At 43.8% G+C, this 25116-nt stretch overlaps 2 protein-coding genes and 1 non-coding gene across 3 annotated transcripts; 1 reads left to right on the plus strand and 2 right to left on the minus strand.

The window, feature by feature from the left end:
• Positions 1-401: 401 nt before the first annotated feature.
• On the minus strand, positions 402-7990 carry LOC109038611 (uncharacterized). The gene is made up of 4 exons (XM_019053714.2): positions 7816-7990; positions 5891-6241; positions 4156-4498; positions 402-2285 (listed from the first exon to the last, which is right to left on the minus strand). Exons 1-4 carry the CDS (start codon positions 7983-7985, stop codon positions 1974-1976), a joined length of 1176 nt encoding a protein of 391 aa, XP_018909259.2. The 5' UTR covers positions 7986-7990; the 3' UTR covers positions 402-1973.
• Positions 7991-21013: 13023 nt separating this feature from the next.
• LOC140225815 (5S ribosomal RNA) lies at positions 21014-21132 on the plus strand. Its single transcript, XR_011900739.1, has one exon. It is a non-coding gene; the product is annotated as a 5S ribosomal RNA (ribosomal RNA).
• Positions 21133-24046: 2914 nt separating this feature from the next.
• Positions 24047-24447, minus strand: LOC140225808 (histone H4). The gene has a single exon (XM_072305752.1). It carries the CDS (start codon positions 24406-24408, stop codon positions 24097-24099), a length of 312 nt encoding a protein of 103 aa, XP_072161853.1. The 5' UTR covers positions 24409-24447; the 3' UTR covers positions 24047-24096.
• Positions 24448-25116: the final 669 nt, after the last annotated feature.

The following is a 25116-nucleotide window of genomic DNA, read 5'->3' on the forward strand; positions in this document are numbered from 1 at the left end:
TGGCGGACTGGTCTAAATATCGATGGTGAAACTACATATCTCGTTTGCGTTGTTACATTATCTCCGATTTCATATGATTTAATCGGAGGATCGACCCTCGAGAACGGACCAACTATTGCTAGAAATTTCCACAGAATATTCTCCATACAGAGCAGGAAAATCAGAATAAGTTTTCCAGAATTGACGATGGATATTTTCCCTTTTAAAAATAATTTATGGCAGAAATTCTTCAGCGTCGAAAACCGAGGTAGGAATTTTTGCAGTAGGTATGACTGCCTCAGCTCGCTTCGCTTCCCTCCGCACCTAGCCAGAGGGGCCCCGATTACTCGCTTCGCGAGGTACAGGCGATCTTTTAAGAGCGGATATTGAAAGTTTCAGATTTTTTGCGCGATTTGGATATCAACAGCTTTCGTTTGCAACAAAAATGAAGGAAATCGGCACGGCGATTCCTCAGAATTAAGATTCACAAGGTTTAGACCCATACAGTTTTATTTATAAAGATATCACCGGCGATTTTTGATTTTATCTGCAATTTAAAACATATTTATCGTCAAAATTTTGTGAGTTTCCAGAAATACTTCGATGGCCAAACTGCAAAACCACGTTTGACGTATCCTTGTTTGCGGCGTTACAGAATACAGACTTAAAGTAGATAGTAGTATCTTTATCGGGTTTCATTGTTTACGGAAATTTATTACCTTTATATCCCTCGCCTCGATAGTTTTAATCTTTTATACGTAATTCATTTATTTATTTATATATATATATTTTTCTTTTTTACCATGTGACGTGTCGCGCCGCGATAAAATCTTCATAGTGTTTCAAGAAGACCTGAAGATGGATTAATTTCCGAAATGATCATAGTCTAAATCACTCATCAACTCAACTCATCGGGATAAAAAGGTAATAAATTTCCGTAAAGAATACAGACTTCCTGCCATACTTCAATTTTCATTAGAAAACTAGTCAACTTATAATTTCTTGACAACTCTTTTGAGTTTTCTTCTCCATTACAAGACTCCATTCTGCGGAAGATGGCAACATATAGAAATTTCACGCTGTAGCTGACTTTTTTTCTTCGAAAACTTAGAAAACGAGCAGAGATTTTGAAACACTGCAATGGAGATACGTGGTTTCGCACTTTAGTGTCACTTCTCGTACAATTTAACAATGGGCCTGTTGCAAACTTTTGCTAGAGCAAAACTAAGAGTTGTTTCCTACAGATAATGCCTTAAAAATCACGATGAGCGCATCGGCAAAGTCTGAAATGCACTCATAACTTCACAATCTGCGTAAGAATTTTGCGGTTTTTTGAGCTTCCCGCTTCGAAAACGATACTACGGTACAGGTGAACATTTTGTTAGAGGAGTCGTTCCATTGGCGACAATACTCATGATGGCCGACGCCAGTCCGCCAAAACACGTGTGATGGGACGAGATAACACCTGAACAGGATTAAACCATATAACAATCGGCGTGTTTACGTTCATATTTTTCTCGCCCGCCTTAATTGACCTTGAACTCTCCTCGAATTACGCGAGGAACTGCGCAAGCGTCGGCCATGATGAATATTGCCGACGATGGAGCGACTCCTCTAACAAAATGTTCACCTGTGCAGTAGTATCGTTTTTGAAGCGGGAAGCTCAAAATAACGCAAATTTCTTACGCAGATTGTGAATTTATGAGTGCATTTCAGACTTTGCCAATGCGCTCATCGTGATTTTTGAGGCATCATCTATAGGAAACAACTCTTCATTCTGCTCTAGCAAAAGTTTGCAACAGGCCCATTTCAAATTTTACGAGGTCACACCACTCTGCACCGGTCATAGTACCAGCAATGCCGCGTTCCGTGTTGCATTAATCGCATGCATCTTCGTGAAGGCAGGGTAACTCGAAGCGCCTTCATTCGTCAATTTATGCAACATGGACAGCGTTGGAGCAGGAATGGTTGCATTTGGCGCCGCGTCCTTTACTTCACATCATCATGTCGAAGAGTCCCTCGTACCAGTAGACCCCTCTCTGGTCCAGGTCTTCGCGGACGAAGACGCACTCCTTGACGACCTGGTAGAGGGCTCGATGCGGGGGTGTGGCGTCGCTGTGGTAGTACTCGCCGAGCACGGGTTTCAGCGCCTCCGTCACCTCGCGCAAGTGGTAGTGCGGGATCCGCGGGAAGACGTGGTGTACCGTGTGGACGTTCTGCCCGTCGTGGAACACCCAGTTGAGCAGCGGCCCGAAATCACGGTCCATCGTGCAGGTCAGCGTTCCCAGGAGCCAGTCCCACGCGCCCTGAATGAATATAAAAATGAAACATTGAAAAATTTGGATTAAAACAAACTCCCGAGTTTTTATTTTTTGGGATTTCCCTCCTACCTCTTCTCTTTTTTCTTTGCCTTGCTATTCTTCTTTTTCTTCTTCCTATCCTTGTTCTAATTAAAAATCATTATTTTGCCAACTCTTTAAAGTGCCTCACATGAGTAATTTTTTAATTTCTTTGGGATAAAATGTTTGCATGCACTCTGAACGATTGAAATCTAAGACCTAGTAGATTATGAATGAAGAGAACCCTGGATGAAGGAGGCTGATTCCTATGTGGCGGCCAAGACCAATCCACACAGGTCAGTCATTCCCGAGGACGAGTTTTGGTACTCTACTGCGCAGTGACGTAGTATTGAGTGCCTCCAATGTATTTCTTATGGGAGCACCCATTGTGACGTAGCATCGAGTGCTGCGAGTTAGGGCCGGGCGGGGGAGTGGATTTCAAAAAAGCCGCGCAATGACTGACCTGTGTGGATTGGTCTTGGTGGCGGCCAAGCACCGCCTCTCCAGAGCGGCACTCCCCGCGCTCGCCCGTGATTGGCCGACACGATCACACCCCGAGGGTATAAGATCAGCGCCCCCGGCCCGTTTCATGCTGCGCAGCTAGTTCCATAAAGACTCATCGCCTCTCTGGCCGCTGCCATAGTGCCATATTACTACTTCCTCGACCCAGGAAGACGCCTCTAAATCAGGTAACAAGTCACCTCCGGCACAAAGAATCACTCCAAACCAAGCAGCAGATGGGCTCAAACCACCAAGAACTTTGCGGCACTATATGGTATAGCATGGCTTGCGCCCAGAAGAAAATCGCAATCTTCAAGCCCAAATCAAGAAGGCGAGTTCAGCGATCACATGATCTACACCAGAATGCAGGCTCTCAAATTCATCACCCCCCCCCCCCCCCAACCTCGAATCTTCACCATCCCTGAATATCAACTCCATTCAGTTCCTCCCGAAATATTTTCATTTGCCCCACCCACTTGCCACTTACCAATTAAACTTCAATCCTACGGCACCACCGCACCAACCACGCTGCTCCAGTCTTCGCTCGCCCTGGCTCGCCCCAGCCACTAATCATCCTCCCGAAATATTTTCATAAGCCCCACCCACTTACCAATTAAACTTCAATCCTGCGGCACCAACCACGCTGCTCCAGTCTTCGCTCGCCCCAGCCACCAATCATCCTGTCTTTCCTCACCTCTACAACGGCCCTTCTTAGGGCCACCACATCTATTGAGCACCCACATCTACATATATGGAGTTGGAGACATAGGACAATCCTCCTCACTAGAGAGTGCGCCCCCTTCGCCTCCCTCCCTCCTTCTGGATCTGCCTATGACTGTCAATATCCATGGTACCGTCATAAAGTACATTAAAATGCACTGGAGCGCCGATGAAGTCAATCCATGAGCGGGCCATTCCGAGCCCCTTGTTCGCCGGAAAGTGGGGACCATCCGGCATTTTTTAACACGGCGGCTTATGGGAGAATCGCGGGCTGCGAGTGGTCTCCGGGATGTATTCATTTGAATCAATCATTATTTCCGCGAATTTTGGCAAATCGTGTTCACCCAAGTCATAACAAATTCAAAAACGTACAACACTCCCGGTTTTTATGAAGTAAATTTTTTACCTGTATTTTCTGAGCGAAGGCCGGAGCTGGGACCCCGCGCATCGTCAGTCGCATAGAGTACTCTATGGTCAGTCGCCGCACACTAGTCTCAGGAGTACTGGACAAAACAGCCTCAAAAAGTGGCTTCACCAGCGCTCCAGAACAATGCGACTCTATTGTGCTCTGTGGGTACCATCCGTAAATTAAAAGTAAACGAGTGTTGAAACTAACCTCATCATAATGTGCCAGGGCCGGGTGGGAGTGGTTCAGAACGGAGGTACAGACTAGCCAAGCGTTGAGCACCGTGTACGGGGCCCAGTAGCGAGCGACAAGCCAAGCGATGCCATGCGAGTGCGCTAGCCAGGCGAGCGCGGCTAGGACGGCGAGCACGCCGGCGTCGGAGAGAAGCACCCAGGGGCGCATCCGACGCGGGATCATGGGGCTGAATGGCGAGAAGTGGTTGTTGCGTCGCGGATAGCGGCGTCCGGAGGTGTTGAACAGCAGGTACGCCGGGAACCCTATCGTCAGCATGAGCAGGATTATGAGGATCCGGCCCAGCGGGTTGTTCAGGAACCTGCAAATTTAATCAATGGAAAGCTTTCGGAGGAACCAAGGTGGCTCAAAGACAACAGCGGGCTGATTATTGAAATTGATAGACAAAGCAATAGACAAAGAAGACAAAGAGGATTTGGAGGGATTCTATTGGTAGAAGCGGGTGGTTGCAATGGACAAAGGAGGTAGGTAATAGACTAACTAAAGGCAACCCACGAGAGACCCGACAGTTAGTCTATCATTCCCCCCCCCCCTAGTCTATGAGAACCACCTATTTCAACCAATAGGATTGCTTTATACCCCCGATGTCTTCTTTGTCTATAGCTTTGTCTATCAATCACAATAATCGGCCCGCAGGCCAGGTGGCATTTCTGTCGTCTCTTGAATTTTATTTTTCGGCCAGGACAGCTCAATATTGCTTCAAAAACGTCTCAATTTTTAAAATTTTCCCAGAGAGGCTCCCCAAAACTTCATTCAGAAGTCAGAACTTAGGAAGATATTCTATACAGCACTCCCCAATTTTGTATTACGATGCCCCCCCTCTCCCGACCCACGTGTTGGGTTATTTTTCTACCTCTCCCCTTCATCAAAAACTCTTCACTCCGTCCATATGATTGTAACCAGAGATGGAAAATTTCATGAAATATATTGAAACTTCTAGGGATACACTCAGGAGGGTGAGAAACGCCTAGAAACAATGATTCTAAATTTTGGAATTTTTACCCCAAGCCTAAAACATTCGCGCAATAGCAACTCAGGGCCACCACATCTGAGCACCTATAGGCTCCTCATACGCACGGGTTACGGAAGTGAAAACAAAGTTTTGTTGGGCAAAAACGTGTCGTATTACACTGAAAGAAGTTGCGGGTTCTATAGACATGACATCCGTTCCGGAAGTAGAGGCCGAAAGTTCCGGATGCTGCATGGAGCCGTAGCACAGACTGCTCCAGGTGCCACACCTGGAACTTTCGGCCTCTGACCCCAGAGAGCGGACGGTAGGTACGCCTACAGCTGTAAGTGCGGCTTTTCACGGCCGGAGTTTTTTTTTCAGTGTATCGAACATCGATGTATCGATGTATGGATGGAGCATTAAGACGTTTTTTCGCCATTTATCAAAATTTGAACCAGACAATCATTCGTCTTTTGACCAGATAAGACGAACACTATTTCGTATTTCACCAGTTTTTACTCTTCATTCTAATTGCAGTCCAATTCTTATCAGCAGAGACGGATCCAGCAATTTGGCAACACCGGATTTCCTCCATATAAACCTATTCTAGATAAGCGATTCTTGTTGGAGCACCTGGCCCCTCCAAAAATCGATAGATTTCCATAGGCTTAAATGGAGAAAAGACAATGTCGCCAAATTGCTGGATCCGCCAATGCCAATCAGTTTTCTAGACCATCACATTACCTCTTGGATCTTGAAGGTTTCTGCTTGGGAACGAAGACCTCATCCCTCTCCAGCGTGCCGGTGTTGGCGTGATGCTTGACGTGGCCGCACTGCCACGGGAAATAGGGCACCGCCACGCAGGAGAATACGACGAAGCCGATGGTGTCGTTGAGCCAGGCGTGGGCGCTGAAGGCGCCGTGGGCGCACTCGTGGCCTAAGAACCACAAACCGAAGCCCACGCTCCCGGCAGCGACCCAGTACGCGGGCCACGCCACCCACTGCAGCGGCCACGCCAGGAGGGGGATGTAAGTGTCGGCCACGTGGTAGAAGGCGCTCAAGAGGACCAGATCTCGCACCAAGTAGTATAAGGACCTGCCGATAGAAATAAGTTGCAACTGATTAACGCCCTCCTGCGGACTGATTATTGAAATTGATAGACAAAGCGCTAGACAAAGAAGACATAGGGAGTATGGAGCGATCCTATTGGTTGAAATGGGTGGTTCCTATAGACAAAGGGAGAAAATGATAGACTAACTGTCGGGTCTCTCGTGGGTTGCCGTTACTTAGTCTATTACCTACCTCCTTTGTCCATTGCAACCACACGCTTCCACCAATAGAATCTCTCCATATCTCTTTTGTCTCCTTTGTCTATAGCTTTGACGATCAATTTCAATGATCGGCCTGCTGAACAGTGACGAGGCGTGAAAGATCGACTATCGATATTTCTCCATTTGAAGCTCTGGTGAGGAATCGATTATGAAGGTGTTCGCTGCGAACACCCTGTGTATCGATCCTTTTTCATAGCTTTAAATGGCGAATCAATCGATATATCGCAAAGCACGCCATTTCACTGTCCTGAAAAATTGTCCGGATGAAAAAAAAATACCCCTGGTTTCACGATTCAAAAACCGAATTTCACAAAAAATCGATCCAACAGGAGCTGTAATAGCATTTCAGCTGGCTGATACTTGGAATTGACGGACAAAGAAGACAAAAAGGATGTGGAGGGATCCTATTGGTGGAAGCGGGTGGCTGCAATGGACAGAGGACGTGTAGGTAATAGACGAACTAACGGCAACCCACGAGAGACCCGATAGTTAGTCCATCATTTACCCCTCAGTCCACAAGAGCCACCCATTGCAACCAATAGGATCGCTCTATACACCTTATGTCTTCTTTGTCTATAGCTTTGTCTATTTTCAATGATCGGCCCACAGGCCAATTTCGCCGTATGGATTTGCAAATGTTGAAGATGTTACTAAAAATTCGAGCTTTTCGTCGAAACTCATCAGCTGCTACCGAGTCTCACAAAAAACGATCGAACAGGAGCCGTGATAGCATTTAAGGTTGCCTTCGTTATCTTGGATTTTAGAGGTTTGGTGATCTGACTAAAAATGTAACAGTTGTAATTTATATTCTTAATTATTGTATATTCTAATTCCTAGCGTTTTTTGACCTGTGCCATAGCTCTAATAATGGGGCTCTCATGTACGTATGTCATAATAAATAAATAAAGAAAAAATGCAAGTTCCCCGTCATAACCCCCTCTCCCCCAACCCCAACTCAAAGTCCCTCTTGATACCAAGTTTCATAAAAATCGATTGAACAGGAGCCGAGATAGCATTTCAGGCAATTACCAGGCAAATAAATGGAGGAAGTCGTTCAAGTCCCTCGGATGCTAACGGCAACTATTCAAACATGGCCGTCGGCGGATTGCATTCTCGCCGTTTTGGAGGCGCAGCAGCGTGATCAGCGTGCGCTAGAGACTCTTCTCGCTCAATAAGAAGAAAAACGCTCCGTGGGGGACGGAGACCCTTAAATTATCTAAAAATAAGGCTTTCGCTTGTCCGTTATCCTTGGATCATTATTAGAAATGAATAAAATTTAATAATTATTATAATGATTGAAAAATTAATGTATGACTCATAAATGTATTAATTATTCACCGTGGGAGGGACCGTTCAAAGCAATGCTGAGGTATAAGAGCCTTCAGTTCTCCAAGGGTGAAGGGGGGTTTGGTTGTGGGGGCGCGTTTCTTATGGGGTCGCCAAGGGACCTTCTCCTTTATTTGCGGCTTAAATTCGTAACCTATGGCACTCAACATGTTTACACCCATGGTTTTGACCTGAAAACAAGAAAAATTCTAGTTATTTAATGAGATGAAAATATTAACAGTTGATTTAAAAAAAAAAAAAAACTCCAGTCTTTAGCGTTCGCTGGAAATTCCGTAAGCCCGATCCAGGCCCGGACTTGGGGCGTATGCAGGGCGTGCGGCGCACACGGGCGCCAGCCTTTGGGGGGGCGCCACGAAAGAAGAAGAGAGGGGAAAAAAGGGGGGAAAATGAAAAGGAAAAAAAGGGAAGAAAGGACAAGGGGAAAAAAGGAAAAGGAAACAAGGTTGGGCAGTGAAAGCAAGAAAGAAGGGGGAAATGGAAGGAAAAAGGAGGCAAGAAAAGTGAAAAGAGAGTCCGCGAGAAAGGGGGGCATAAAAACCATAGACAAAATATAAAGAGAATTGCTAAAGGTAAATTTTCAGGACAAAAACTCCACCTGGTCCATAGAATGTCAGGCGCCCCTTGACCCTAAATTTGCGGCTGTACAGAAATACAAGAGTAGGCATGTAGTAAGGGGGCGCCATAAATCCATCGAACAGGAGCCGACATAGCATTTTAGGCCACGTCCGCCATCTTGGATTTGAGAATTTTCAAAAATCGACTAAAAATTCGAGTTTCCCGTCGAAAAGTACCCCTGATCCCGCGGTTCACAAAGCTCTAAAGAACAGAAACGGAGGCCAGAACCGGGGCTCATTTTAGGCCACATATAACATTTTGGAGTTAAGAAATTTAAAAAGTTGACTAAAAATTCGAGTTTTCTGTTGAAAAATACCGTGTGATACCGCGTTTCACAAGACTCGAACAAACAGAAACCGAGGTAGCATTTTAACCCACGTCCGCCATCTTGAATTTGAGAATTTTAAAAAATGGACTAAAATTCGAGTTTCCTGTCGAAAAATACCTCCTGACGCCGAATTTCAGAAAAATCCATCGAACAGGGGCCGAGATAGCATTTTAAGCCATTTCGGATTTTCGAATTTTGAATTTTTTGAATTTTGACAGATTTTGATCTAAAACGCGTGATCCCCAAAATCGAAGCTCAGATTCGGATTCCTCGTAAAAAATCGATGCGATTTCATGTATCATTCCCTGACACCGAATTTCAGGAGAATCCATCAAACAGGAGCCGAGATGGCATTTTAAGCCACTTCAGTCATTTCAGATTTTCGAATTTAAAAAATTTGACTTAAAAGACGTGATACCCAAAATCGAAGTTCTGATTCGGATTCCTCGTTAAAAATCGATGCAATTTCATGTATCATACCCGAGCATAGCGTGAAGGAAAGAAACGTAGCGTAGTCATACTGATTCGAGCATATGAATGCAACGTGGCAACATGGGTAGTGCTCAGTGGGTCAGCGGAGGAGGAAGAATAAGAATTTATCGTGAGGCGGGACGAAACCGAATGCTAAGCGCCGGCGTCTCCCCGTTCGGTTTCACTCGGGCGACTGGCGCGGCGGCGTAGTTCAAACGGGGGTATGACAGAATCTAAACGCGTCGTTAAACCTTTTTCCTTCACGCTATTCTAACATATGATACATGAAATCTCATCAATTTTTCACGAGAAATCCGAATCTGAGCTTAGATATTGGATATTACGCGTTTTAATTTATTTAAAATCGTAGGAGAAATTACAGAATTGTCCTTGAAAATTGATCACACATTAGTGTTTTTATACGTCACTAAACCTCTTTCCTTCACGCTATTCTAACATATGATGCATAAAATCTCATCAATTTTTCACAAGGAATCTATGGAGTTTGTGATTTTACAGATATTTTTGACTCCCAAGGATGGTTTATTTTTAAGTTTTTCCCACAAAACTCCCTCAAACTTGGGTAGAATGTGGGCGGAAAATGGGTCGAGAAACACTGGCCCATAAGAAATACACGGGAAAAAGACGTCAACTTCAAATTAAGATTTCTCGCTTGAAACGCAAAATGTTCTGGGCGGTTGACATTTTCTCAATCCTCAGATATCTACTTCAATTCTACCAAAAAGATCTCACGACTTTTTGCGACTATCGGAGATATTTGAAGTTAAAGTTTGGGTGTTTCACGTTGCTTTTCGAGGCTAATTCGACGTTGCCAACTTTAAATTAACTTTCCTCAAAAAATACGCATAGAATCCTGAGATGTAACATTTTGTTATTCCTCGACTATCTTCAATATTTGAAGTTAAGTGTCTTCAACCGATTTTTGTCCGCATTGCTCATACGGATGCCGCACTGTGCGCCGCCGGGCCGATTTGGGCGCGGATGGTACCGGCTTGACCGCCCCGGTCCACAGTGCGGCACCCTTACGGACGATGCGGACAAAAATCGGCAAAAGACACTTAACTTTAAATAATGAAGATAATAGCACCGACATAGGAAAACCCTTTGGCATTATCAAAGTAAAACACTCGAGGAATAAGAAAATGTTATACCCTAGGTTTTTTTTGCGTATTTTTCAAGAAAAGTTCATTCGAAGTTGGCAACCTCGAATTAGCCCTGTGTTATCAATGTAAAAGCAACGTGAAACACCCAAACTTTAACTTCAAATATCTCTGACAGTCGCAAAAAGTCGCAAGATCTTTTTCGTAGAATTGAAGTTGGATATCTGAGGATTAAGAAAATGTCAACCACCCAGAGCATTTTGCGTTTCAAGCGAGAAATCTCCATTTGAAGTTGACGTCTTTTCCCCGTGTATTTCGTACGGACCAGTGATTCCCGACCTATTTCCTGCTCACTTTCTACCCACAATTGAGGTAGTTTTGAGCGGAAAATTTGAAAATGAACCATCATAGTGAGTCAGAAATACCTTTAAGACAACAAATTCCGAGAAAAATATTCAGATGTCGAGTTGTGAATTTTTGATTTTTGTCCACAGAGGGCCGCACTGTGCGGTCCCCCGATGGCATGTCTGTGAAGTTAGCACCCCGACTTTTAAAATTTTAAATTTTCTCTTTTGCTCATCGTTGCTCATCATTTGCTCACCTAGAAAATCGCTTTCATTTTTACGCCGGCAACGGCACCGGACGGCGCACGGCAGCCGATTCATCAGCTTACCGAAAAAAAAAAACCTCACGAGGAAAACTAAATCCTTGCATCTCCTCGCGGGACGAACGGGATAACCGATCCTTCCAAGGACGCAAGGGACAGAGGCGGATCCAGCAATTTGGCAACATTGTCTTTTCTCCATTTAAACCTATACTAAATAATCAATTTTTGTCGGAGCACCTGGCCCCTCCAGAATCGATAGATTTCCATAGGTTTAAATGGAGAAAAGACAATGTTGCCAATTTGCTAGATCCGCCTATGGCAAGGGATGCGGGGCCCGCCGCGCGATCCCTCTATCTTTTATCTTTAATCAATGTTTTTAAAAAGCTAGACACAGTTTTTCTCAAGAGTTTCTGCGAATTTTCCTATATGATTGCAAGTAAATCAAAGAAAATCCCGACGCGATATTTTCGTTTGTTTTATTACATTTTTTTGTTTTAAATTAGGAAGCAATTTAATATCCTCCGAGTTCCTGAATTGTTATGATTAATATACTCATTTCCCCTTTAATGGACCACTAGACAAGGCACGAATTTCAGCATTCTGATACATGTGTCGTAACTAAAATTTCACGTAAAACACGATGCTCACAGAAAAAATTACCGCAATTAACTCCTTACACGGATATTTCATGATTCTTGATGCGTGAATTCAAACCACCCGCTCATGAAAACTCAATGCTCTACGTGATTCACATATCGCGCGCTAAACATTATCATGACAGTCTCTGCGATATACAAATCTGGCAACCTCAATCTTGACGCTTTGGCTCAGCTACAGCAAATTTCTTATAGTTTGATGAAACACATGGTGGGAAATGAACATTGCTTTATTGAGAAGATTGCTAAAACCGGTATAGTGCGCGATTTGACTCACGTAGAGCTTCGAGTTTCTTGTGAGCGGGCAGTTCAAATTCCTTGTAACCAATGTGAAATAAAAAGGTTAATATCTCCGTTAGGTGTTGGTTTCAGTCATTTTCATTGCGCGAATCGTGCTCTGCGTGAAATTTTGGTTTAGAAACATCTATCAGAATCCTTTAATTTGTACCTTGTCTAGTGGTCCATTATCGTTAAAACTGGGCTAAAAGTCAAGAATAATGACGCGTCGTTCTAGTTTTGCGGCGATTTTAGCGTCACACGAGCGGGGGTAACGATCGAGTCATCCGTCGGAGTGTGACGCGCCTTCAGTCCGGCTAGCGGCAATATGCCTACACCCGTGGTCAAATAGTTATCTCGTTACGCCTGCCGTGAATGAGATCAAATATCGACGCCTGCACCTGCGGATCATTTTCCAACTCACACCCCGGTCGCATTTCCCTATTACTAACATAGACTCGACACCGCTCGATGCGCCGCAATGTGGATCGAGTCAATGAGTGGTCGCACATGAAATTTTTGACTAAAACTGTACATTTTAGTGTATTTTCCGAAGAAAATACACTATTTTATGTTTATTTCGTCACATTTTAAATTGCAATGAGTGGCTGTAGAAGAAAATTGAATTGATTTTATGAGTTTGAGCAGATTTTAAATACTATTTTTAAATTTATATTTGATAGCGATATATAAATATCATTGTCTGAAATATTATAGATTGTGGACTTTCCATTATAGAGCAGATTCCTCTAGTTAGGTTAAGCTACCGCCAAATTTTTTAAGTTTGAAGATTTTCTTTTACTACTTTAATTATATTAATTCTTAATAGTAGGGTATCTAATCCTAGTTTTTAACAGAAACTTATATCTTTATTGTTACGAGGAAACCATTTAAACCACTTTTAGAACCTTGACGTTTTCTGTAAGCGGAGTTATGAGCGTTTAAAGTTTCCAAATTTTGGCCGACCTCTCCTATATTGACTCGATCCACTTTGTGCCGTGCGGAGGGGTAGCGAAAAACAAGCCCGCGCTTTGCCGGCCGCCCATGCTTTACACACGAGTTTTCTACGACTGAAAACATCAAAATTGCGAGATAATGACGTACAGTACTCAGTAGAACGATCCAATGGTCGAGGTCGGACATGAAATTTGCAACTAAAACTGGCAAATGTTGATGTTTGATTCGTCTGAAGGACCAGTAGATGAGGAGTAGTGAGGGATATTTGAAAAAAAGCAGGATCTCCACGATCCTTCGAGGATTGCGGGCTCGCGTTGTACACAGGTTGGATATTGTGTACACCGCATCGCGGATGGTGGGTATATGACACCGAGAAATTACAACGATTCAAGCGCGCACCCTACACCGCGCTGTGCGCTCAAGGAGTCAAGTGTTCACGCATACTTCACGTGCATTAACTTAAAGTACCTACTTTACGTCTTCAGTATTATAGGCGCAAATAAGCGTTGCTCGCCATGTGACCGACTGCACTGCGTTTGGCGCAATGCGAGAAGTATTCCTCCAGTCTTGTAGGCGCTGATATATGTTTCATGTCGAGCGTACTGTTTAGCGCAATGCGTGAAGTATTCCTGTAGTCTTGCAGGCATTGGTACGCGTTTAACGTCACGTCGGCCGCACTGCGTTTGACGCGATTATTCAATGAGCATTCCAACGTTGCCTCTCTTCTCCCGATAAAATATTTTTTCCGAGCAAAGTTAGGCTGGGTCGGGCATGAAATTTTAGACTAAAACTGCAAATTTTGATGTTTATTTCGCCACATTTTAAAGTTCTAGAGGTGCTTCTTGAAGAAAATTTCACAAGGAAACCAATGAAGCCACTTATAGAACCTCAAAGTTTTGTATAAACGGAGTTATAAGCGTATAAAGTTTCCGAATTTTGTCTGACCTCTCCTGTAGACTCAATCCACTGTGCCGCGCGGCGCGACGATGGATTGATTTCGCCGGCAATCCGTTAATATCCGCACCGGCACCGTAGAAAATCGCTAAACTCGCAACAAAACTAGAACGATGCGTCATCATTCTTGACTTTAAGCCCAGTTTTAACGATAATAAAAGGGGAGATACGTATATTAATCATAACAATTCAGGAACTCGGACGATATTAAATTGTTTCCTAATTTAAAAAAATGTAATAAAACAAACGAAAATATCGCGTCTAGATTTTCTTTGATTTACTTGGAATCATATAGGAAAATTCGCGGAAACTCTTGAGAAAAACTGTGTGTAGCTTTTTAAAAACATTGATTGAAGATAAAACATAAGAAGTGGTGCATAACGTTGCAGTCGGAGATATTTACACTTTCTTTCGCGTGCATCTGTCGGCATTTGAATCCATTCATCTCTTAGTTAACTTGAAATTATTAAAACTACGATTGTTCACGTGTAGTTTTCCTTCAGTGGTTGGCGACCGCGCAGCGGCTAGGCTACGGGTCCCTAGTTGTTAATAATGTAAATTTTGACAAGGATTTTTGACAACGTATTCTCGACAGGACAAGACACTGATTTTCATCAAAAACGTAAAATCGATACTTTCGACTTCCATCACGATTTTCCGTCCTCCTGAAAAATTCAGCCTTTTACGTTAAAGTCCCATTTTCCCATGCTCGGTCACCTTTCTTTTACCGGTTGCTGTAATCATGGGAAAAAGGACTGGGTAAAAACCCTCAGTTCTCACAAGTAACAACAAATCCGTGCCTCTCGAATTTCAGTGACGCCATTCGTGAGGCGGTAGCCCCCCCCCCCCCCCCCCCGGGTTTCAGGTGAACCAATTGAAAAGGCTGGAACTTCAAAAATCAGTAGTTTTCTCCGTTCCGAAAACGACCCACAGTATTATCGGGCGACTCAAGAAGCTGTAATCGCAATGAGTTGCGATTTGATTGACGTCGATTTATTACAATGTTATTGGATAAAAAATTGCGATAAGTTGTGATTTCATCACATAAATTCGCAAGGAAATCGCGATTTTGTTGACGGCTATTTAATTGCGATACTATAGAACAAAAATCGCGATATATTGAGATAAAATTTCGATTTTATAGAACGCGATTTTAGAGAGATGAAATTGCGACAAGATCGAGGATAATCGCTCGGATGTTTATGATCCTATCGATTTTATCACCGAAAAATCGTGAAAAATCGCAACTTAATTTCAAAATATCGCGATTTTTCCGTTGCAAAAGCTACTTGGAGACCAACACATTTTCTAATAATTTTTGATAAGCAAAAAAAACGAAGTCCTGTTTGTCTCTCTCCGCGCGAGATTCTCTCTGAAATGGCGTTATTACTCCCTCTGTTCCTTCTCTATGACCATTGCTTCTTGAAGAATATGAAACTTAAAACTAAGTGCTTACCGCTAAACGGCAGAGCTGGTCCCTCGCATGAAAAGCAGCCGCTTCCCCGCAATAACCGAGAACTAAGGACAAAAAATCGCCTCGGCAACTGGTCCTGTTCTGAAACCAGTCCCGCCGCGGACTGGGCCAGCGGTCGAGCGTTACCAAAATCCGCACATCTGCGGCTGCAATGCGATAACTCTTATGTCCCATCAACTATGCATTGCTTTTGTAAATGCGGAACTATTCGACCCCCGCCTCTATCGTGGAGATTTGGAACACCCCGCTCCGGCTATAAGGCGACTCATCAACTTCCATGAATTCGCTTGACTAGAACATCCACGATTTCCGATGCTGTCAAATGTCGTGAGGAATTATCGCAATTTACATCGAGCACAGCCTAATTGGCCGTATTTTTGCCAAACGGAACTATGTGCATTATGACGTGAGCCCTGTTATGCATATATTCTTATGGGTCTCGAGGCTCATGTCGTAATGCGCAGGCACACATAGTTCCGTTCAGCAGAAATACGTTCAATTATTTGACTCTACTTAGCAATGAGGCACTATGCTCCTGATTTATTTTAAAAACAACGTATCGATAGCTGAGTGTGTTTTAATGTGGTATCTCAATCGTAACCACGGATAAAAATTGCACGGGGTTGTTGGATGACGAGGACATTTCCAATGGATTGTGGCAGTACCACAAGAAATTAGGCTACAAACCAAAATTTTGCGCCACTATTAATTATGGAGATGTCCATACCATTCAACGAATTTGGGTGGTGCCACTATTTTAGGGGATAACCCCTAACACTTTTTTCCGTGACGTTTCAAAAATCTCCGATTTATGGTTTATCTTATTCGAGCAAAAGTATGCCAAACTTTGCCCTTGCAATTGCGTGTGATTTTGATCTCAAAAAGTGTTGTTAAAAAACCCATCTAACGCAATTTTGAATTTTTGTGGACTAACTTCTCTTCTTCCTTGGACTGTCACGCCTATTTGGTAAGGGCGTATCTCGATTACCTCGTGACCCCTGTCTTCCATATGCCTCTATGCTTTCTCGGGCTCATATGAAAATAAAGCCCGCCATTACGTCAGCGAAGCGACAGCGTAGGTATGCCGCTTGTTTTCTTTATATAGTTTTCTTACGCATATGGCTATGCTTTTATAGATAAAATAGAATTTGCGGTTTCTTATCTCAAATCTAGTCCGAATAGCAATTGTCGAAATAAACTTCGATTCGATCAGTGGATTTTTGCGTTTTAATCGCCGATGACGTTATAGCATTGCAATATTTTTAAGTAACTTTTTCCAGAGCAAAGGTTGCAATTTGAATTGCTCCATCATAATTCGCCCGATCCGTCATTATGGCCTCCAGGGATAATTTTTAGACCCAAAAACTAAGAAGATACAATCAAGCACTCAATACACTCATACACTCATACACACTCATACATCGCAAGCACTCTGGAAAATTACAACTTGTTCTCGAGAAAGTTGTGATGTGTACATCAACCCTCAGTGCTCGAATTGAGAGGATGTATAGGTAACATGCAACCACAACCAAAAATAAATATGACTCTTAATTGTAAAGTCATTCTTATAACTGGTGGAAAAACCACAAATTGCGATGTATTACGTTGAAATTGCTATTCTCCATCGTTGAATTTATGTCGCTTTACTCTTCATTGATTTACTTCTTTTGGGAATATATTATATCGGTGAAAAAATCGCGATTTAATTTCGGTAAAAGAGAGTGAACTCGCTGAAATCCTGGCAGTTTTAACTCGTTAAAGTGGCAATAAAATAGCAATTTGAAATTGCAACATGATTGCTGAAAAGTTCTCTTAACCTAGAATGTTGAGAATAGCACATAATAATTCTGCCCTCAACGGCATCACAGGACACTTTTTGTCCACATAAATTATTTTAGGATTATTCTAATTATCCACGATGGAAGATCGCTCCTCTTTCCCTGTCATTAACATTCGAAGGTGGATAAAATTGAAAGAGTCGCGAGCCAGCACCATCTATTGTAAATGTCATGTAAATCAGTTCTAAAAGTTTCCTATGAGATCTTGTACTCTCGGTCGACAGTTTCCTCTTACTTTCTGCTCAGAAAATGCTCACTTAAAGATAAAGAAAGAGCGCTAGGCTGAAACCAGGAGACTGCAGAAACCGCGCAAAATTTTATCGGAAACAAAAGCACCGAAGAATTTGCAGGTAACCCTTCTGTGGATATTGATCTCTTTTCCTAGATGCATTCACTCTTGCATTTTTTGACCAAGCATTTTAGCTGGAAAAATATCCGAAGAGAAACAAAGGCCTCAAACAAAAAGAGCAAGATCTTTTTGCTCTACAATAGAGCTCTACAATATCCATGCTCAAAGTGTGAAGCTATGTACTATGCTGCCGTGCTAAGGAAGAACGTCGTACAGGGCATCTACTTGCCGCCCATGGGCCGCCTGTATTTTGCCACCCCCTTCTCATTCGTTTTGAAGCATCAATAAAAATCATCAAATGAACGTGCCAGCGGGGGAGGGGTGCATAAGACGCGTTTACTCGTTTTGAACACATTTTTTGCGAAAGCCCTTTCAACACCACCAGCAAAAGCTTTGGGAACTTTGCGCGAAAGTTAAGATTCGTAAACCTATCTCTGTGTGGACAAGGCCTTCCATTCATAAGAAATGAACAAAAAAATTATGAAAGAACAAACATAAATGTGGATTAATGAATTTAACTTCCGCCGCCGCGCCGCGCTGACCGCACTGTGTTTGGCGCAATACGTGAAGTATTCCGACAATCTTGTAGGCGCTATGCGTTTCACGCCGACGCGCGACGCGACCGTCGCCGAACGCACTGTGTTTGAAGCAATGCGTGAAGTATTCAAGCAGTCATGTAGGCGCTATGCGTTTCACGCTGATCGCACTGTGTTTGCCGCAATGCGTGAAGCATTCGTGCAGTCTTGAAGGGGCTAATATGTGTTACATGCCGATCGCCGCGCTGAGGGCTTCTCCTTTTCATCTCAAGTCCTCGTCATCGTTTCTCTCTAAGTCACGCCGTTCCAGGCCAAATTGCTTGTTTGGTTTCTCTCTTAACTCAACTAATTAAAGGTGCTATCTCTTGTATCACTGAAAGACGACAAAAGTAGAAATTACTATGCTCTCAGAAAATTAGAGATTTTGTCGCCTTTTCTCGTTTGTAATTTTTTTTTTTCTAAATTCGAATTTTCTATACCTACATTAAAAAAAATGTCAAAATTTGCCGCCCCTATAGATTTGCCGCCATGGGCCGCGGGGCATGTGGCCACCCCCTTAATCCGGCCCTGACGCCGTATGAGTCTTCAGACGTTGTCAAATTTACTTCAAATAAAACCGAATTTACAGGGAAAATTGTGAATTTTTGTTTCCAAAATTTCAGACAATTTCGTACGCAATTTAATCGAATACATCTGAAAATTTCATTGGAAAAACGTGCATGAATGTCGTCAAAAATACATGTTTTATCGAGGGAAATTTGGCAACTGTCGAATGTTCACACGGCGTTTTTCCTCGTAGCACGGCAGTATATAGCGCCCACCGGCCCTTCTTCGGGTAAATCTTGATCAGTTTAACTTTTCGCGGACAGCCGCCTCCGACGGAGGCCCTCCGTTCCAGAATTCCCAAGTTTTCCCGCTAAGGCATTTACCTCCTCCAACCCGATCATTTTCTTATTGTCTAAGTCTCAAGCACTCGCATCAGTACCGGTGCTGCCATTTCCCGGAATTAATTCCGAAATTCGAATCTTTTCAAGTAATCGGAGCTTTCTCCGGAATCCTCTGAATCCCCGGAATTTTCAGCTATTTCCGGAATTTCCTCGAAATTTCCTTTTACAAAGTAAAGATACTGCTAGAATTAAAATTGATAGAAACAAGATTATTACTCCCCCCAGTTTATTAGAAATAGAGCGTGCGGTTTTTCGCCTATTTGATTATTTAATTGATCAAATTTAGGGACTTTTTGATCAAATTTTATACGATTCGGAACTAAATCCGGGCGTATTTCGGAATTTTCCCCCGGAATTTTTGAAAAAATCGGAATATGTTTCCGGAAATTGGAATTATTTCGAAATCTTTTTGATAAAATAAAATGGCAGCACTCGCAGCACTGACCGGTGCCACACACGGGAGCTTTAATCTGGCTTGATTGTAGGTACGCACATAAAATAAGATTCTGGAAAATTTAGCGATGCCACGGTACATGGTAACTGAGCCTCGTTGATCAAAAATAATGTTACGATTGCTTAATTGTAAAGAATTAATATTGTACAATAATGTCGATTTGTTAGCCTTCAGAATAATGAATAGTAGACGCGTGCGCCTGTGCGTGCACATGGAAACACACTTTTAGAGGTGCTTAATTTTTTTTATTGTTTGTTTTTTATGTACATACAAAAAAGGCAACGTAACGTTTTGATGGTTATAAAGGGAAACTACTGTTCTCGATTCTGTTCGCATTTGATGAATTCAACGGATATTAAGTCTCTTGATTGGCAAAAAATCCATCTATGTCAGTCCGTTGCATCAGGATTCAGGGCTTTTTACACTTCACAGCCTGACTGGGAAGTGGGGAGATGGGGTAAGGGGGGTTCCAGGTTCCTACCTTCTTGGGAGGTTGCACTGAACCCTTGCGATTACCAGTATGCGCCCCGGGTGGCATGAAACGTAAGAGAGGAATGAAAGATTAGACATTTCGGTGAAATATTTCTTGAAATGTCACGATGCTCCGAAATATTTCGTATTTTTCAGGGGATAGAGTATGCAACCCGCACTCAAACATACAAAAATAGAAGTAAGTCCCAATGTTTACACTTTGCGGAGTATGAAAAGGAGCCGGTATTTTTCAATATCTTTCAGGAATTTGCGAAATTCCAAGATTTTATTTTTTATGAAATTTTGCCGCCATGTTTGCGCCGCGACGTTGTAGAGATAGAGCGCGGCCCTAACGGACGGGCGGGGATTGATACCTGTTTTTGACACCGAAGAATATTTTTCTTTTCTTTTCGTGTTTTATCATTCAGAAGAGATTAGTAAACTTTACCTCTGTTTAGACACTCGTTCATGTCTGTTAAGTCCAGCTTTAAAAGCCAAAACCTATTCCCGGAAGAAGGGCCCCGAAAGGAACATTTTGAAGACTTCAAAGACAAAAGTAATGCAAGTTTTTCCAATGGTCGTTACTCATTCTAGGGTGTATAAACTTTGATCCAAGTGTCCGAAGCTCCGATGTAAGTCGGTACCGTCGGAGGCCAGAAAGTAATAATGAAAACTTCAAATTCGTTTTTCTCACAACGCGATTTTTCGCCACGCAGCCTTTTTCCGGGAAGCTCTGAACTGCTCCTGCCGAGACGTTCCACAATTGGATCGCATTTAGCAAAAAGGAACCAGCGTGATCACAGTGTTTTCAAAATCGTACAATTTATTTTTTTCTTTTAAAAATAATAATTATTATGTACAGTATTAACATTTACACAATTATTTCCCTTTGAAATTAATACTTTTTTGGTGGGATGTAAATATAGTTGCTATTTTGGGAGATTTTTTTAGATAATTATGAAGGAACAACACTGTATTTGCGCTGGTTCCTTCTTGCTGAATGCGAGCCACTTATGATAAGTGCTGCAGGGGACTGTTGTTAGTATTCAGAAGTTTAGACTGAACGAGAGTAACTGAATTGATGTTGTCGGTGAATCGGATTGTCAGAAATAGTGATGAGAGCGCTACTGCAGCCGTCAACGGCCATACCACGTTGAAAGCACCGGTTCTCGTCCGATCACCGAAGTTAAGCAACGTCGGGCGTAGTTAGTACTTAGATGGGAGACCGCTTGGGAACACTGCGTGCTGTTGACATTTTATTTTGCGGGAAAGGAGTCGGGCGGTGATAGTGATGGTAATCATGATTGACTTTTCGGAGGATTTTATTTTTGTTTCGATTTTTCCTGGAAATTGTTTTCGCGAAGTTATTGTCTCTGCAATTGACACTTTGGAGGATTGTTTTCAAACTCTAACACCTTGTCTAACCTAGTCAAAATCTTCCAATTCTGCAACAAAATTTACTTCGCGTTTCTGTGGAAATAAAATAATTACGCCGTTAATGACGTTACCAGTCCAAAGTTTAAATAAAATGTTGAAGACGGCTAGTCCTCATGAAATCATTGAAATATTGAAATTGGCGAGCGCACCTCTCGCAAAAGCACTCGGGCTCCCTCAGGTTTGATGGATGAAAATTCCGAAGAAAAAGTTCGTTTGTAATGCGGAGAAAAGATTATTGATCAACCGACTGAAGAGCTCCGATTTGCTAGAGGGATACCGGTGTGGCGGCCAATCACCGCTCACCTCTGGCGACGCAGCCCATGCTCGCTCCTGATTGGCCGCCGCAGTCTCAACCACGGCTATATATGTCGTGACCTCACCGCCGCAAGACAGTCCGCACCCGTACGTCACACGGGACTCACCTCACATCACCACACAGCACGCGGCGGACATCATGCAGCCGGCCGGCTTGCCTTTTCCAACGGCTCTTCTTAGAGCCACCAACACTAGAGCACCACATCTGGTCTTTGGCCATATTGGTGACTCCCGTCGTGAGTGAACACGTTCAGCCTTCTGGTTCACTTCATTCATGCATCCTCGCCTCAAGAACACGCTCAACCTTCTCTCAAGTCAACTGTACTCAAGCACTCAAACTCAAATCTCTCACTGGAACAGTCATATTTGATCATCTTAGCATGAGCATTGAAAGCTTCCAGCATCATCACCGCATCATATCCATCTCTCTCCGCTGCGCAAATCAACACGCTCCAGCAAGTTGCCGCAGAACACAGCACGTTCCCAACTTGTTGTCCAGCGCATCAACCTCCTTGCCCGGAAAGATGATAGTCACATATCTTCAACCGTGTGTCACCCGGGTCGAATGGCGCTCCCCGGCACGCTGACATGCACCTCTCGATTCTCACCAATCAATCAACCCTCAACTCACTCCATCAACCCTCAACTCACTCAATCAACCATCACTCAATCAAGTCCTCAAATATTCCATCATCACTCCCTCAATCCTCAACTTTTCACCCACTATACACACATTTTCCAATCCTGTTTTCACTCCAACACCTAATTTCACCACTCACTTCTCCAACCACCCACAGAGACTCCGTCTCAACCGCAGGGAAGTACTGTGGCGGCCAATCACCGCTCACCTCTGGCGACGCAGCCCATGCTCGCTCCTGATTGGCCGCCGCAGTCTCAACCACGGCTATATATGTCGTGACCTCACCGCCGCAAGACAGTCCGCACCCGTACGTCACACGGGACTCACCTCACATCACCACACAGCACGCGGCGGACATCATGCAGCCGGCCGGCTTGCCTTTTCCAACGGCTCTTCTTAGAGCCACCAACACTAGAGCACCACATCTGGTCTTTGGCCATACCGGCTTTCCAAATGGCCGATTATGAGTGGGGTCTTAAGGTCTTTTCCACTATTACACAGTACAGACTTTGAAAGTTGAGAGCAAACTGTCAAATCGGTTTTCGTCCCCTCTATCTCGTCGACTGGCGGTTTTTCCCCCAATTTAAAAGATAATTGTATCGCAACTGATCGATTGCTGGAACAGCAATGACGAGGAAACCATGAGTAAACTTAACCTTAGGAATCGCCTAATTCCTTTTTAAGCTCACAATCAGCGAAGCCATTACGAAAGGAACTATGAAAATCTTGGTCAAAGCATCTGACAAAAAGTAAAAGGAAAAAAATAAAATAAAATAAAACAATGACTCTGAAATCTTTTACCTCCACCACTCCATACGAAAAGTTGTTGCGAAATCGGAGTGAGCTTTACTCGAAGTTCTGTGCGGCCAGCGGTGGTGTTCTGATGCTGACCTACGTTATCACTTATCAGGTAGACATGGGATTATGGGAAGGAAGCATTAGACTATTATTAGGAGCAGATTTGCAACCATTTGCGCCAAGTTCGAATTTCGAACCGAGAAGATGCCCGAGCCCGCGATAAAAGCTACTTAATGGGGCACCAGCATTTTCTTTACTAATCTGGTGCGCTGATTTGAGTTATCTGAAAATAATGTCACGACCGACGAGATTTTCAGGGGTATTTGTCGGTGACAGAGAGTACAGAAGGTTAGAGGCCCGACTCAATGCTAGGTAACAGAAGCGCTCGCAGGCGATGTACGCAAACTACTAGTTTCTATTGTTTTCCAGCGACTGGCGGCGGGTATGTTGCTGCCGGACCATCCTCACTGACACCGCAATCACACGCTGAATGTGGGAGCTGAATGTGGCTTGAATGTGGAAGTCATCGGCCCGATGCCTGAATTTTGCGCGTCACGCGCAAAATTCAGCAACGATTCTCAGCAACCATCGGACCTATTTTGAATTTTTCTGAACTATTCGAGTAGATTTGATACACATCTGGTTGAAAATAACTCGAATTTGCTAAATTTCAGCCGTTGGGCGATGACTGTTGACTTCCACATTCACCTGCTAAATTCAGCGTCTGATTGCGGCAATAGGCAATTTTTCATACATCGTCCGTCCGCAACTCTCGCTTGGCCAATCAGCGCAGTGGTTTATGGGAATCCCGCTCGCCGCGCACTCTCGTGCCAACGTACTCATCTCCTTGCTGACGGCTCAACTTCTGTTTCAATTTCTAATTTTCTACCTTACCCAGCCGGGCCTCTTCACCTACCATACTCTCTGGTCGGTGATAGATGTAGACGATGGTGACGTGCTCATAGATTTGGTGGCCCTGAAAAGGGCCGTTTTAAAGAGTTGGATGTGCGGCACTGGCAGGAAGGAAATTAACCTCCGAAACCGTAGAGGGTGCGGCCCTGACGTTTCAAGGCGTAGACGACGTCCATGGCGGTGACAGTCTTCCTCTTGGCGTGCTCGGTGTAGGTGACGGCATCACGGATGACGTTTTCTAGGAAAACCTTGAGGACACCACGAGTTTCTTCGTAGATGAGACCAGAGATACGCTTGACTCCACCTCGGCGAGCCAGACGACGGATGGCGGGCTTGGTGATACCCTGGATGTTATCGCGGAGCACTTTTCGGTGACGCTTGGCTCCACCTTTGCCGAGACCTTTACCTCCTTTACCACGTCCAGTCATGATTGCGCTGCTTCAAGTATTGACACGAGAATGATGTCTGGGAGGGCATGAGTCCGCTTTTTATACCGTCGCTCGACTTAGGAGAAGCGTCACGATTGGCCGAACCCCTCTCCGTTTCCCACTAAAACGAACCAATAAACGGTAAGAATGAAGGAGCGGTATCGCGGTAAATACGAAACGAGTGGAGGGGCCACGCGACGCTTTTAAAAACGGTGCCGCGCGCGGGACCTCGTCGGACCTAATGCCACTTGTACGAGGGGAGATGGACCAATCAGAGGAGTGCCGCGCGGCTCTTACCCTCATTGCGTTACCAGTCGTCATCTGAACGCCCAACGGCCAGGTTCTCGAGACGCACGCTCTCACTCTCGAGGCGCGTGGCCCTGGCCCTCTCATGGCTCATGGCGGTCATGGCTAGTGCCCCTCGCCGTGGCCAGGAATGCGAGGTGGATTTCATAATTAAAGGTTGGCGTAAATATCTGGTGAGAAGTCCTTCTCTAAATTAACGAATTAACATCCATTTTTAGTCACGATTAATGTGTCAAATCGTATAGTATCTGCCCGACGCTAATTCTTTAATTTTAACTTAACATTTAAATAACATAAAAATCGGTCAGACCTAAAAAATACAAATTTTACCAAACCAAACTTGATAAATCCATTGTTATACCATTTTAATCGTCTACCAACATTTCTCGTAACAAAAAAGAA

The sequence above is a fragment of the Bemisia tabaci genome, unplaced genomic scaffold, assembly GCF_918797505.1.
Source record: "Bemisia tabaci unplaced genomic scaffold, PGI_BMITA_v3".
Classification (NCBI taxonomy): Eukaryota; Metazoa; Arthropoda; class Insecta; order Hemiptera; family Aleyrodidae; genus Bemisia; species Bemisia tabaci.

What these genes read in the sequence shown, in the direction of transcription:
- LOC109038611 (XM_019053714.2), bottom strand. Translation starts at nt 7,985, where the DNA reads ATGGGTGTAAACATGTTGAGTGCCATAGGTTACGAATTTAAGCCGCAA. An exon ending in TTTGAACGGTCCCTCCCACG is followed by an intron (nt 6,242 to 7,815) that starts GTGAATAATTAA and finishes TTCTATCGGCAG; the next exon opens with GTCCTTATACTACTTGGTGC. An exon ending in CCCTGGCACATTATGATGAG is followed by an intron (nt 2,286 to 4,155) that starts GTTAGTTTCAAC and finishes ATATTCATTCAG; the next exon opens with GGCGCGTGGGACTGGCTCCT.
- LOC140225808 (XM_072305752.1), bottom strand. Translation starts at nt 24,408, where the DNA reads ATGACTGGACGTGGTAAAGGAGGTAAAGGTCTCGGCAAAGGTGGAGCC.